Source organism: Callospermophilus lateralis, chromosome 2 (assembly GCF_048772815.1).
Source record: "Callospermophilus lateralis isolate mCalLat2 chromosome 2, mCalLat2.hap1, whole genome shotgun sequence".
Lineage (NCBI taxonomy): Eukaryota > Metazoa > Chordata > Mammalia > Rodentia > Sciuridae > Callospermophilus > Callospermophilus lateralis.
The window spans coordinates 199,331,997-199,344,967 of NC_135306.1; the positions used below are offsets into that span (position 1 = coordinate 199,331,997).

General features: G+C 41.3%; 2 protein-coding genes across 2 annotated transcripts; both read left to right on the plus strand.

Annotated features, from left to right (window-relative positions):
- Positions 1-424: 424 nt before the first annotated feature.
- On the plus strand, positions 425-1,360 carry LOC143391875 (olfactory receptor 4D10-like). Its single transcript, XM_076844639.2, has one exon. The coding sequence runs from the start codon at positions 425-427 to the stop codon at positions 1,358-1,360; it is 936 nt and encodes a 311-aa protein (XP_076700754.2).
- A 7,318-nt stretch (positions 1,361-8,678) lies between these two features.
- On the plus strand, positions 8,679-9,614 carry LOC143391876 (olfactory receptor 4D11). Its single transcript, XM_076844640.2, has one exon. It carries the CDS (start codon positions 8,679-8,681, stop codon positions 9,612-9,614), a length of 936 nt encoding a protein of 311 aa, XP_076700755.2.
- The last annotated feature ends 3,357 nt before the right edge of the window (positions 9,615-12,971 follow it).

Genomic DNA, 12,971 nt, shown 5'->3' on the forward strand with positions numbered 1-12,971 from the left:
GAAGCCAGAAACTTTCACTACCTCCCTTCAGAGAAGCACAATGGACAAGAGTTGAAACAATTTTATTAAAGCAGAATAGACGCAGAAATGTTTTTATGATATTGGAGGTTGGTACCAAAGCATCAGTTTCAACCATGGTGGGTTTATCTCCTCAAATGTGCTATGTAAATGTCACTCCTTAATGGACTTTCTTACCCAAAATAGTTCTATAGGAAAAGAAATGAATGGTATTGTGTGTAAAATGTGATTTGATCACAAAACCTGACTGCCATTGTTAAAATGTGGACAGCTTAACAAATTGCAGCCATGCAGGGAAGCTTCTGGTTGCATACTAGGACCTTGGACAGACAACAAAATAAATTGTCCTTTCTTTCATTCGACACACCTTGGAACCAAAGAGCAAAAGGAGGATGACTCCATAGAGATGGAGAACTGCACCAGGGTAGAAGAATTTGTTTTCCTTGGACTCACCCAGAATCAAGACGTGAGCTTTGCCTTGTTCCTTTTCCTACTTCTGGTGTACCTGACGACTCTGCTGGGAAACCTCCTCATCATGATCACTGTGACCTGGGAGTCACGCCTTCACACCCCCATGTATTTTTTGCTCCGTAATTTGTCGATTGCCGACATCTGCTTTTCCTCCATCACAGCTCCCAAGGTGCTGGTGGACCTTCTCTCTGACAAGAAGACCATCTCCTTCAATGGCTGCCTCACTCAGATGTTCTTCTTCCATCTTATTGGGGGGGTGGATGTAATTTCTCTGTCAGTGATGGCTCTAGATCGATATGTGGCCATCTCCAAGCCCCTGCACTACGTGACCATCATGAACAGAAACAGTTGCATTGGGTTAATAGTGGGCTCCTGGCTGGGGGGCTTTGTCCACTCCATTGTGCAAATCGCCCTCTTGCTCCCGCTACCCTTCTGTGGACCCAATGTCCTTGACACTTTCTACTGTGACGTCCCCCAGGTCCTCAAACTCGCCTGTACTGACATTTTTGTACTTGAATTGCTGATGATTTCCAACAATGGGATGCTCACCACACTGTGGTTTTTCTTGCTCCTGGTGTCCTATTTGGTCATATTATTATTAATAAAGTCTCAGGCAGGAGAGGGCAGGAGGAAAGCCATCTCCACGTGCACCTCCCACATCACCGTGGTGACCCTGCACTTTGTGCCCTGCATCTATGTCTATGCCCGGCCCTTCACCGCCCTCCCAACAGATAAAGCCATCTCTGTCACCTACACTGTCATCTCCCCTCTGCTGAACCCCTTGATCTACACTCTGAGGAACCATGAGATGAAGTCAGCCATGGGGAGACTCAGGAAAAGACTTGGACCTTCTGACAGAATGGACCAGTAGTTCCCTCCTGACACCACCTTTGAGAATGTTTAACATCAGGTAGACTCGGTCTGCTACCTGATTTCTAACTAATTTTTCTGTTTCTACTAAGATAAGCATGACTTTCAAAGATTCTGATCACCATGCCCCCAAAGTAAACAGATGTGCTTTGTGTCTCAGAAAAGAAAAATAAAATTTTTAGCAGAGAGATGTATGTTGCTTTTGCTACACAGCCTCAGAAGAAATAAAGGAATCAGAATTAAAATCACTCAGGTCTTCCCACCATATCTCTGCACCGTCAGCCGGAAGAGAGCTCAGGCCTTGGGGTTCTGCAAGGTGGGAATCGCGTCCTAATGCGGTCGTCACATCTAAGTTAAGTTCCTCTGCTACTTCTGTAATATGAATAAGCTAATGATGCCCACCTATAAAGACTTTTTAGTCTCAAGTCCACACTCCACTGGTTGAGGGCAGGTGCCTTGTAGTTAGCACTCCCTGAGTTACAACAGGCCCTACCAGCACTTGTCAGAAGTACAGGAGCTCCCAGGGGCCAGAGGTGAACTAACCCATGCTTCAACGTAGTGTTGGGTTATTAACCAAAGCATAAAATAAATACCCATGTGTTCATGATGATGTAAATAAATGATTGAATAAATAAATCAGTGGAGGGGCTGGGGCTGTAGCTCAGTGGTTGAGCACTTGCCTTACATGCATGGGTTTGTTCCTCAGCACCATATTAAAAAATAAATAAATAAATAAATAAATAAAGATATTGTGTCCATCTACAACTAAAAAAAAAATTTTTTTTAAATCAATGGAGGGTAATGAACAAGTATCACATGGTGTAGAATTCCAAATAACTTATGTGGATTCTCCACCCTCAAAGATATGTAGGCTACCCTGAGATCCCTGGAATACTTGGAGAATTGTTCTGCCTGGCTTAGGGGTCAGTAGGTCTTGATGTATTTCCGTATCCATGTTGAGGACCCACTTGTACTTTTTTCAGTTGGGGCTCAGGAATTCTTGCTCACATGGGATGGAGACTGCCCAGTTTGGGTTCTTTAGTGAAGGTGATTTGGGGAACCTTTTAAATAAGACTTCTGAGGGATGGGGTTGTGGCTCAGTGGTAGAGCGCTTACCTAGCATGTGGGAGGCACTGGGTTTGATCCTTAGCACCACATAAAAATAAATAAATGCAATAAAGTCATGCGTCCATCTACAACTAAAGAAAAATATAAATAATAAAAAATAAAACTTCTGAAGGTAAAAAAAAAAAAAAGAGGTGTAGCCTAACCCCCAACTCCTTGCAGGGGAGTCCTGAATAGTGATGTCCCCCCAAAGAGCACAACGTGGGAGCAGAACAAAAAATCTGGAGAGACCTAATACTACTTCTGCCCGGTATTCAACACTAAAAGCATTGGTGACAAATCATTTTAACAGCATGTGCCCTTTGACATGCTGGAATGAAGGGGCACTTTAGCTCTATACCTTTTCTCCCAAAAACCTATGACCTCTGTCTAACCAAGGGAAAATCACTAAACCAAGCAAAATTATGGACCCTCTCTAAAATATATAATTCCTTAATACTGTCAAGGCCATCAAAAACAAGGAAAATCTGAGAAATTTTTCATATAGAGGAGCTTAAGGAGCAGGGCAAAGAAATGCAATGTATTATCCTAGATGAGATCCTATAACAAAAAAAAAATAGGATATTAAGTTTAAGAGTAAGGAAATCTAAATAAAACATAGATTTTATTTAGTAATAATTTATCAACATGTGGTTTTTTTAGTTGTGACAAAATTACTGTAATACTGTTCACAGGGAAACTGTGTGTCAGGTATATGGAAACTTAATAATATTCTTGCAGTTTTGCTGTAAATCTGTCCTAAAGTTAAAATTTTACTTTGTTAAATGAACCTAGAAACCTGGCATGGTGGCACATGCCTGTAATCCCAGCAGTTTGGGAGGCTGAGGCAGGAAGATCATGAGTTCAAAGCCAGCCTTAGCAAAAGGGAGGCACTAAGCAACTCAGCAAGACCCTGCCTCTAAATGAATATTTAAAAGTGGGGGCTAGGGATGTGGCTCTGTGGTTGAATGTCCCTGGCCTCAATCCCTGGTATTAAAAAAGAAATACCTAGCACATAAGAATACTTAATAAATACTTCTCTTATTTTTCTATAAAGATGATGCTCAAAGAGAAAGTTCCAGGAACTAAATTAGAACAAAATATATTCCATGCTTTTATAATTATGTCAAAATAAATTTTATTATCATGTATAACTAAAAATAACCAATTAAAAATTTTAAAAAATGATTTTCCAAAACTTGTTTTCCTCAATTTAAAATGTTTTTCTTCCCCTAAAGCCTTTGGGAATGAGAAGAGGGAGGTGGTGGAGACTGTTGGTTAATACTACGAAGTAATATCCTGCCAAAGTGCCATTTGGGGAAACTGAGAAATTTCTGCTTCCTGCATTTTGTTATTAACTTATTCAGGCTGGATGCTGGGGTTTGTCATTTGAAGGGACACCTTGACTGAATCATGCAGATGTAAAGTAAATCCCTGCAAATTGCAACTGGGGAGGTCTTGAATCCAAAGAGTAACTCAGAATTAGCACTGTAAGCATTCAGTTTGCTGATCTTCACTGGGAAAGAGCTGGATACACTAAACTTAATTCTGTTGCAACTAGAGAGAAGGAGTTGGGTTTGGACTTTAGGTGACATTAGGGAGACTTCTGCCCGTAGAATCCCTTCTGCCTGGAGGCTGTCTAGGGCCTAAGGAGGAAGAAGCCGGCAGGCTGCCCTTTGCTTCGAAAGCATTCCAGGTAGGCAGAGGAAGCAACTCTTGACAATATCCAGTTTTGAAGGCCTTAGAATTGTGGAGAGTAGATATGGTCAAACAGCATAGCTAGCTATCGATTTTCTCTATTTCGACATTTCTCACTGTGTGGACATCTTGGTGTCTTATTTCATTTTGCTCACTTTTTCTTAATGTGAACAGCTAGCAATAGTGCTCTTTCCTGTACCTGCCTTATCCTCTTCCCCAGAGGGGGAACCCCTTGTAAACAAAGTGCTGAGATACAGGGTGGCATGGGACTTCCCCCAATCTTCCTGCCCCTGAAAATCCAGTATTCTTTATATGAATTTTCAGATACCGAAATAGAACAGGAACCAATGTCCTGCCAGCTATAAGTCTATGTCAACTTCATGGATTCAAGGGCAAAGAGCCCCTCTGATGATCAAGAACCGTGCAATTTGGGTTTTGTAAGAAATACACGTTGACATATTTTAAGGTAACCTCTCCCCCTGTTGAAGCCAGAGCCTGAGGGGATTCTCTCTTTAGGCTGCCTCTACAAAAAGTGTAGAGTCTAGACAGAGTGTGTATCCCTAAGCGAATGTGCCTAAGTAACTTCTTAATTACTCCCACTGAAACAACCTCACCATCACCGGAATTCTTGCACACCATATCCACCAAAATCCCTCTGACAATTCTCACATTTGTTCTGGGATTAAGAAATTGGTAAATATGACAGCGCACTGGGTACCAGTGTTGAAGAACCAATACTATTCCCTGAGTCTGCCCTTTGTCACTTCGATGCAAAAAAGAAGCCACTGAAATCAGTGGCTTCCGGAAGGGTGTTTAACAGAACATTCTGAAACCAAATGCTTCCCAAGTTTCATGTGAACTTTAGTTAAGATGTCAGAGCTCTTGAAAGAAGGCTGGAGATCACAGGTAAGAGACAGTGCCACAAGATTGTATGTGCCTGTGGTGCCTGGTCACCAGATGAGCAAACAATAGTAAGAACTATTGAAATCCAGGGGTAGGGGCTGGGGTTGTAGCTCAGTTGGTGGAGCGGTTCACCTAGCACATGTGAGGCACTGGGTTCGATCCTCAGCACTACATAAATATAAATAAATAAAACAAAGGTATTGTAACTATCTGCAACTGAAAACACATTTTTTAAAAAAGAAATCCAGATGTAATTGTTAAGATTAATAAAGTTTAAGAATATTAAGAATGAGGACATTGTGAAATGAGACACAAAGAAATGAGATCAGACTGGAATTGGAGGGAAAGCAACTTTTGTCTCTGGGGTTTCTTGAGTTGTACAGAAAAGAGATTGTTGTCTTGTATTTCTTCCCTCTATCCGGATGGATCTCCTCAGACTGAAATCTACAGAGATAATTCTTATCCCAAATTTAACCTAGAGAGAAAAATGAAGTATTTCAAATTCTCAGGAAAGTAGAACGACTTACAATTAACACCTACATGAAGTTCACATGAAACTCAAGAAATTAGCTTTCTCATTGAGCATCCTGTTCATGAACAACTTCCAGTGGTCCCCCAGCACTTTCTTCCCATCCCCAAGTGCCCAAAATGTAAGGGTCACCTCCTCTGTGCAATTTTCTGAGCCTCGTGGTGAGAAATCCTTTTCTCACACTCAGCTTTTCATCTGTCCTGAGACAGCCCCTGTCACTCCCCTATAACTATAGATAGTGACACTTTTCCCACTGTTTGGATTGTACTCCTTTTTCTCAAATAACCTGGAACTCGACCATGCTCTATCAGGATTTGCTAAATAGTTAGATGGATTTTAAAAAGCAGAAGGATGGAGAAGCTGAAGGAGCTTGTCTTTGAATTACCAAAGGTAGTTTTTAAAGGTAGAATCTATTCCTTGATTTTCTACCCTTCTGTGTAGACCACGTTTGCTGTACAACTGGAGGTCTCAGTGGAAGACTGTTATAACCAAGGTGGTTCCCCTGAGCATCTCCAACAACTAGACTGAGTTGGTGCTTTCTGGTGACCATTTGCTCTCTTTAAGCTACTCTGATTGATTTTTTTTAGTGTTGTATAACTAAAACACTTTGTGTTCCAAAGGAATTTTCCCCCCAGACTGGATAACCCTATTTAAGTAGTTCTAAGGACCCTTATCTTCAAAAGGATGCTCTTTGGATTAAATTCTACAGAAGCATTCAGATACCATTTGGCTCAATATGCCCCATCTACCCATGAGCCCCCACCGTGAAAGTTACCCAGCACAGTTCTAGACAAAAGGAATATCCAGCCTGCACATGGAAACCTTTACATACGCAATTCACCAACTCCTCACAACCTCCCCGTGGAGTGGGTGCTATTATTATCTCCATTCCACAGAGGAAGCACAGATCCAGTGAGGGCACACACTTGCCCAGATCCCACATATGCAAAGCCAGGACTTGAACCCAGATGGCTTTTACTACCCAGCCCTTGCACTGCACCACTTCACGAAGCCAGATGGAAGCCACACCAGGCAAGTGGTCTTCTCACCTCATACATGGTCACCAACTTCCGCCCTGCTTTTATTGCCACTGAAAGGAAAAAACCTCCTACTTTCTGTAAAACAGTATAATCTGATGATGTTTGAGTCTCTGAAGAAGCAATGTGTGTATGTGAATTGTTAACCCAGAGTTTTTCTTCATGCTTACACACATATAATCATTTATGAATTAGGCAGTATTCTAAGTACTAACGCTTTATGTAGATTAATTCATTTAGTTTCCACAAAAATCATATGAAGAAGATGCTGCTGCCTCCAAATGACCTTTGCATACACTGAGGTCAATGGGGTAAGTGTCTCAGTGGAGCGGCATAACCAGCAAGTGCCCAGATGGGCTTTGGACAGACGGGCATGTGGTGCCAGAGTTCACCAGGCAGCCACCTCTAAACCACCTCTCGGCAGCTGGTTTTAAGTCTTTGTAATTAAGTAGATCTTGGACAAAGTTGCATATTGAGGAAAAAACATTTTGAATGGAAAGTAAACTGTGTCAAAAGAAATGTCTTCATTTGGACTAACAAAGACATACAAAAAATGGGAAGAAAGTGACTTTCACTCTTTTTGTTTGTTTCTGATTATGGGACGAAAAGGGAGATAAACTGGGAAGAAATTAAGAAATTAAGGACCATTTCAAGGATTCATGAAAAAACAAGAACCCCAAAGCAACACAATTCTATGGTAAGTATATGTTCAACATTTTAAGAAACCACCAGACTGTTTTTAAAGGTGGTTTTACCATTTTACATCCTCACCAGTATTCTAGTTTCTCTACAACTTTACCCACTCTGGATAGATCAATTTTAATATTAGTCGCTCTAATAGGTGAATACCATTTTCAATTTACAATGTGGTTTTAATTTATACTTCCCCAGTAATAAACCATGATGAACATCTTTTAATGTACTAATTTTCTATGACTGTACCTTCTTGTTGAAGCATCTGTTCAAACCATTTAACCTTTTTAAAAATTGTACTTGCTCCCTGGCCCAATGCTGGGGATGGAACTCAGGGCCTCACACTTGCTAGGCAAGCTCTCTACCACTGAGCCACATCCCCAGCCTAATGCTTACTTCCTTATTAATGAATGTTAAAATCTACAGCTATTCCACCCTTAGTTATTTGCCCAAGAAAATGGAACCATATGTCCACACAACAACCCATACATAAATGTTCATTTTTTCCCTTTCTTAACCATAGTGATAGTGCCATAGCTATTAACCTAGGTCATTCTTTATCAAAGCATACACTTCAAATATGTGCAATCTATTGTAAGTCAATGGTCGCTCAATAAAAGAATTAATCTTTAAGAAATTTGAACAATGAACAGAAAGGGAGTTTTGATTAAAACTTTCATTTCGGTAGCTGAAGATTTTTCACTTTGCAGGAGTGTTGGTATTCAAAGGAAAGGTAGAACCAATGAGTCCCCCTTAAGGAAAAATGAGTAAAAGAAGAAATTTTATGTCTTTTTAAACTTTCTAATTCTTCATGGAATGAAACTTGCAATTAAAAAGGAGGAAATGCTTCTGCAGAATTTAATCCAAAGATCATCATTTTGCAGATAGGGGTTCTTAGAACTACTTAAATGGGTTATCCAGTCTGGGAGGGGGGAAATTCCTGTAAAACCCAAGTGTTTTAATTATACCACATTAAAAAAATAATAATAACTCCACTTTCTAATTCCCAAGCCACAAATAGTTCACTTATCAATATCTAGCATCCACCTTTGATTATCTTGGCTACTTAGAACTTATATACTTAGAACATGATCTCTTAAACATTTTCTACAATAAATGCCATTTACAGGAGAAAAAGTAATCAAATTTATGCTTGTGAAATAAGATGTCATGTCATTTGGAAACATCAGCAGTTACCCTGAGACAGCAATCCATGCGGCAACAATGCCTCCTGAGTTTTCAGACTTAATTCCTGACCCTATAAACCTGCATTTAGACTAAGGGAGAATCAACACCTTCTGAAATAACACTCTCAATTTTTTCCAAGATGTACAAAGAAGAGGAAACACAATTCAATGGAGTTAGGAAATGACACCACAGTAAAAGAATTTATATTTCTGGGACTTACCCAGTCCCAAGACCTGAGTGTGGTCTTATTTATCATTCTGTGTTTTGTGTATATGACAACCCTGCTGGGAAACCTCCTTATCTTGGTCACTGTGACCTGTGAGTCCTGCCTTCACACCCCCATGTACTTGCTGCTCCGCAACCTAGCCACCCTTGACATCTGCTTCTCCTCCATCACGGCTCCTAAGGTCTTGGTGGACCTTCTGTCAAAGAAGAAGACCATTTCCTACGTAGGCTGCATGACACAGATGTTCTTCTTCCACCTCCTTGGTGGGGCAGACATTTTCTCCCTCTCTGTCATGGCTTTTGACCGCTACATGGCCATTTCCAAGCCCCTGCACTACGTGACCATCATGAGTCAGGGGAGATGCACTGCCCTCATCGTGGCCTCCTGGGTGGGGGGCTTCATCCACTCCGTCGTGCAGATCTCCCTTTTGCTTCCACTACCCTTCTGTGGACCCAATGTTCTTGACACCTTCTACTGTGACGTCCCCCAGGTCCTGAAACTCGCCTGCACCAACACCTTTACTCTAGAGCTCCTGATGATTTCCAACAATGGCCTGGTCACTACCCTGTGGTTTGTCTTCCTGCTTGTGTCCTACACAGTCATCCTGATGATGCTGAGGTCCCAGGCAGGGGAGGGCGGGAAGAAAGCCATCTCCACGTGCACCTCCCACATCACCGTGGTGACCCTGCACTTTGTGCCCTGCATCTATGTCTATGCCCGGCCCTTCACCGCCCTCCCCACAGATAAGGCCATCTCCGTCATCTTCACTGTCATCTCCCCTCTTCTGAACCCCTTGATCTACACTCTGAGGAACCAGGAAATGAAGTCAGCCATGAGGAGACTGAAGAGAAGGCTCCTGCCTTCTGAAAGGGAGTAGAAAAAGAATCCCAACGCTTTATCACCAAGGAGTCCTTTCCTGTGTTTCCCATGGATTTGTGTACCCAAACGCATGGCCAACTAACCAACTGCCATCCTAGGTAGCCACTTATCTTCCTATTTAGATTAATAGGTAACAACCTAAGCTTCTGTTTCACATGAAGTAACTACCATGATGGGATTGAGCTGATGTATATATTTCCAATCAAAATCAAAGTAAAAATATGTCAGTCAAAATGACTGCATGATCTAGTTCAACTCCTTTTACAGAAGATAAAGTAATAAAAGCCCAGAAAGAAAAGGTGATTTGTTCAAGATTTTCAATCAAGTTAATTCTAGACACGTCATTGTCTCATACCACAGGAGTGTCATTTCTTACACTATTGGATCTGTCTGTACTAAGCTGTAACCATGTTCTAGCAGGACTCGTGATCAGCCCTCTGAAGTACACATATGTGGGTATGGATGGCCTATCACAGATTGAGAAATCTTCCTCTGCTCAGTTAAACTCCTCAGAACATAATCGTTGCCTTCCTGGATCCCCATCAAGAATGAAGCAGCTTGGGAAGATTTATCATAATGGCAAAAAGAGATTTGTCTCAACACAGAAGAGACATGTCAGATGCACATTCCTGTGAGAGAGTAAACAAAGGCAGAAACCCCAAAGGCCCCACCCATGATGCAATCCATCTCTACTATCCAAGGACTGATTTGCAGCCTTATTAGGGTTCAGCTTCACCGTTCATATTTCCTCCCACTGGAGAAAAAGTAAAAATGTTAAAGAAGATAATACTCTGACCAGTCTATTTTTCAAACTGTTGGAATCTGAAAATGTCCCTTTATAGGCTAGTGTTATTTGCTACTGAAAGTGGCAAAGCCTGGCAGCTGAAAGCTCCACCTTCAGACCTACATGCAAATCTCTGCCTGCCTCCCATCAGCTGTGTGATCTAGAGCAAATAAACTATCCATCTCATGGAGTGGTTAAGTTAAAATGACATAGTGTGTATAAAACATTAGTTATCTGGAAGATAGTAAATGCTTAGTGAAAGGCAAATGTCACTGTTAATATTGCCCTACAGCTTTGCCTAATAAGGTTTCTGTCCCCTCTTGTCCTGTTAATCTTCTCCTATCTGGCCCGCACTCATAACTTTTTAAAAAGTGAGGGAGTAGAAAACACGGGCATGTACAATGAATTCAAAACATCTATCATCTTAAAATTTCTTGCTTTCTGGGCTGGGGTTGTGGCTCAGTGGTAGAGCGCTTGCCTAGCGTGTGTGAGGCACTAGGTTTGATCCTCAGCATCACATAAAAATAAATAAATAAATAAAGTAGAGGTATTTTGTCCATCTAAAACTAAAAACATTTTTTAAAAATTTCTTGCTTTCTAGCATTAAAGCATGACAATCGGTTTCCTTGTTATTTTGTTAAGGTTCAGAGCCACCCTGAAGCTGATACAAGCTGAGAGATACAGCACAGGTCAGTTTCAGATGAAAAGGAGGCAATGGATCAAATATAAATCCAGAAGACAGGACCAGTAGGATGGAGAAAAGAAAGCAAATCATAGCATGTGGAGGAAAACTTCATTTGTGTCCCTCATTGGCCCTGGCCTGGCCCCAGAAGCATTCACGATGCCTCCAAACAACTATCTCAAATGTTTGCCACTTCCTGCCCCCTGATCCACTCTAGTTTTTACAATATCAACTTACCTCCCCACACATAGAAATTCTAAGAATGATTCACATTTGCCACCTCATTAGTCATAGATTCATGGTTCCCTGACCCCAGTAGCTCTGGTCTCAAGACTCTAGGTTTTTCTTTATGAAACTGCCTATAAGAAATGAGCACCAAGAATCACTTAATAGTCCATTTCATGCAAATGTGTTCTTTCTTTCCAATCTCTTGTGATTCACTCCAATCATGTTTTTGTTCTCTATGATAGAATCTGATGATACCAAAGATGTATAAAGTCTGAGTCACTGTTTCTCCAAAGTGTAATTCTAAGGGGGACAAGTACTCTGGAACTCTTGTCATGTCATTATCCCTGATGACCTCCTCAAACCATGTCCAAACACACACATGAAGGAGAAAGCAATTGCATCTGATCATGCAAGCATTTTTCTGGATAACATAAAATCACTAGTTGGGCTGCATTTTTCCCCATTTAAATCAGGGTTTTATTAATATTTACTTTTTAGATATAGTTGGACACAATATCTTTATTTTATTTATTTTATTTTTATGTAGTGCTGAGGATCGAACTCAGGGCCTCGCAGGTGCTAGGTGAGCGCTCTTCTGCTGAGACACAACCCCTGCCCAGGGTTGTTTTTTTCTTTTCTTTTTTTTTTTTTTTAACCAGCTCTATTAAGGTGTATTTGACAAATAAAAATCATACAAATTTACAGTGTACAACATGGGTGTTTGGATACATTTTTCCACAACTACCCTTTTATTCAGGCTTTATTTCCCAACTGATTTCAGGCCTTTAAAGTGACTTTGGTAAAGGGGAAGACAGCACAGTCCTTAGTGTCATCTAATACAACACTTTCTTCCTGAGTCAAAGAAGAAATGCACTCTGTGCTTCCTCTAGGGGAAAGGATGTGCCCTGAATGTGCATGTATTCATGTCCCCCTTGCATGGATGGGAGAGAAGGGACAGAGAGGAGGTGAGTGAGGGGGAGCAGGGGAGGGAGAGGAAGAGAGAGAGAAAGATGAGAGGGAGAGAGAGAGAGAGAGACCTTGGTGACATTTTAATGACTCCCCCGGGAACTCCACCATATTGGCCACTCAGCCTCCACATTCATCCCCAACTGTATTCCTTTAGCTAATTCCTATATCGGGCTGTGGCTAAGGGACTAATACAGTGTCCAAGGCACTGGAAAGCAGAAGAGAAGAGTGAGAACAGTGATTCCCTGAGGTTGCTTTTTCCCATCTGAAGGAAGAAGATAACAAAACCCCTGGCCTTGGGGTAGGCTTTACATTAAACCCAAAATTCCCCTAGCACGCACTTCTAAGATGCAGTGCAAGCATTATAAGCCGATCGATTTCCCACTTGGAGATTAAGCCAACAGCTAGTGTTGGTGTGTTTGAAGTTCTGAAACTGAGAAATTGTTAGTGTTGATTTTTTTCAGCAACGCTGCGTGTGTAGAATACTCCTGTCAAAGCCAAGGCTTTTAAGGAAGCAAAGAAAAGCAGTTGTTTTTCAGTAGTGGGAAGAAGAAAAGTGTAGCTTGCAAAACAGCGAGAAGGTCAGTGGTCTTACTGGGCAGGATATTAAGGTTTGAAGTGTTTTGAGGGTAACTGAGAAAGTGCTCAGCTCTGTCGGGAGGGTGATTCTTTGGTAAAACAGAATTTAGGATGGT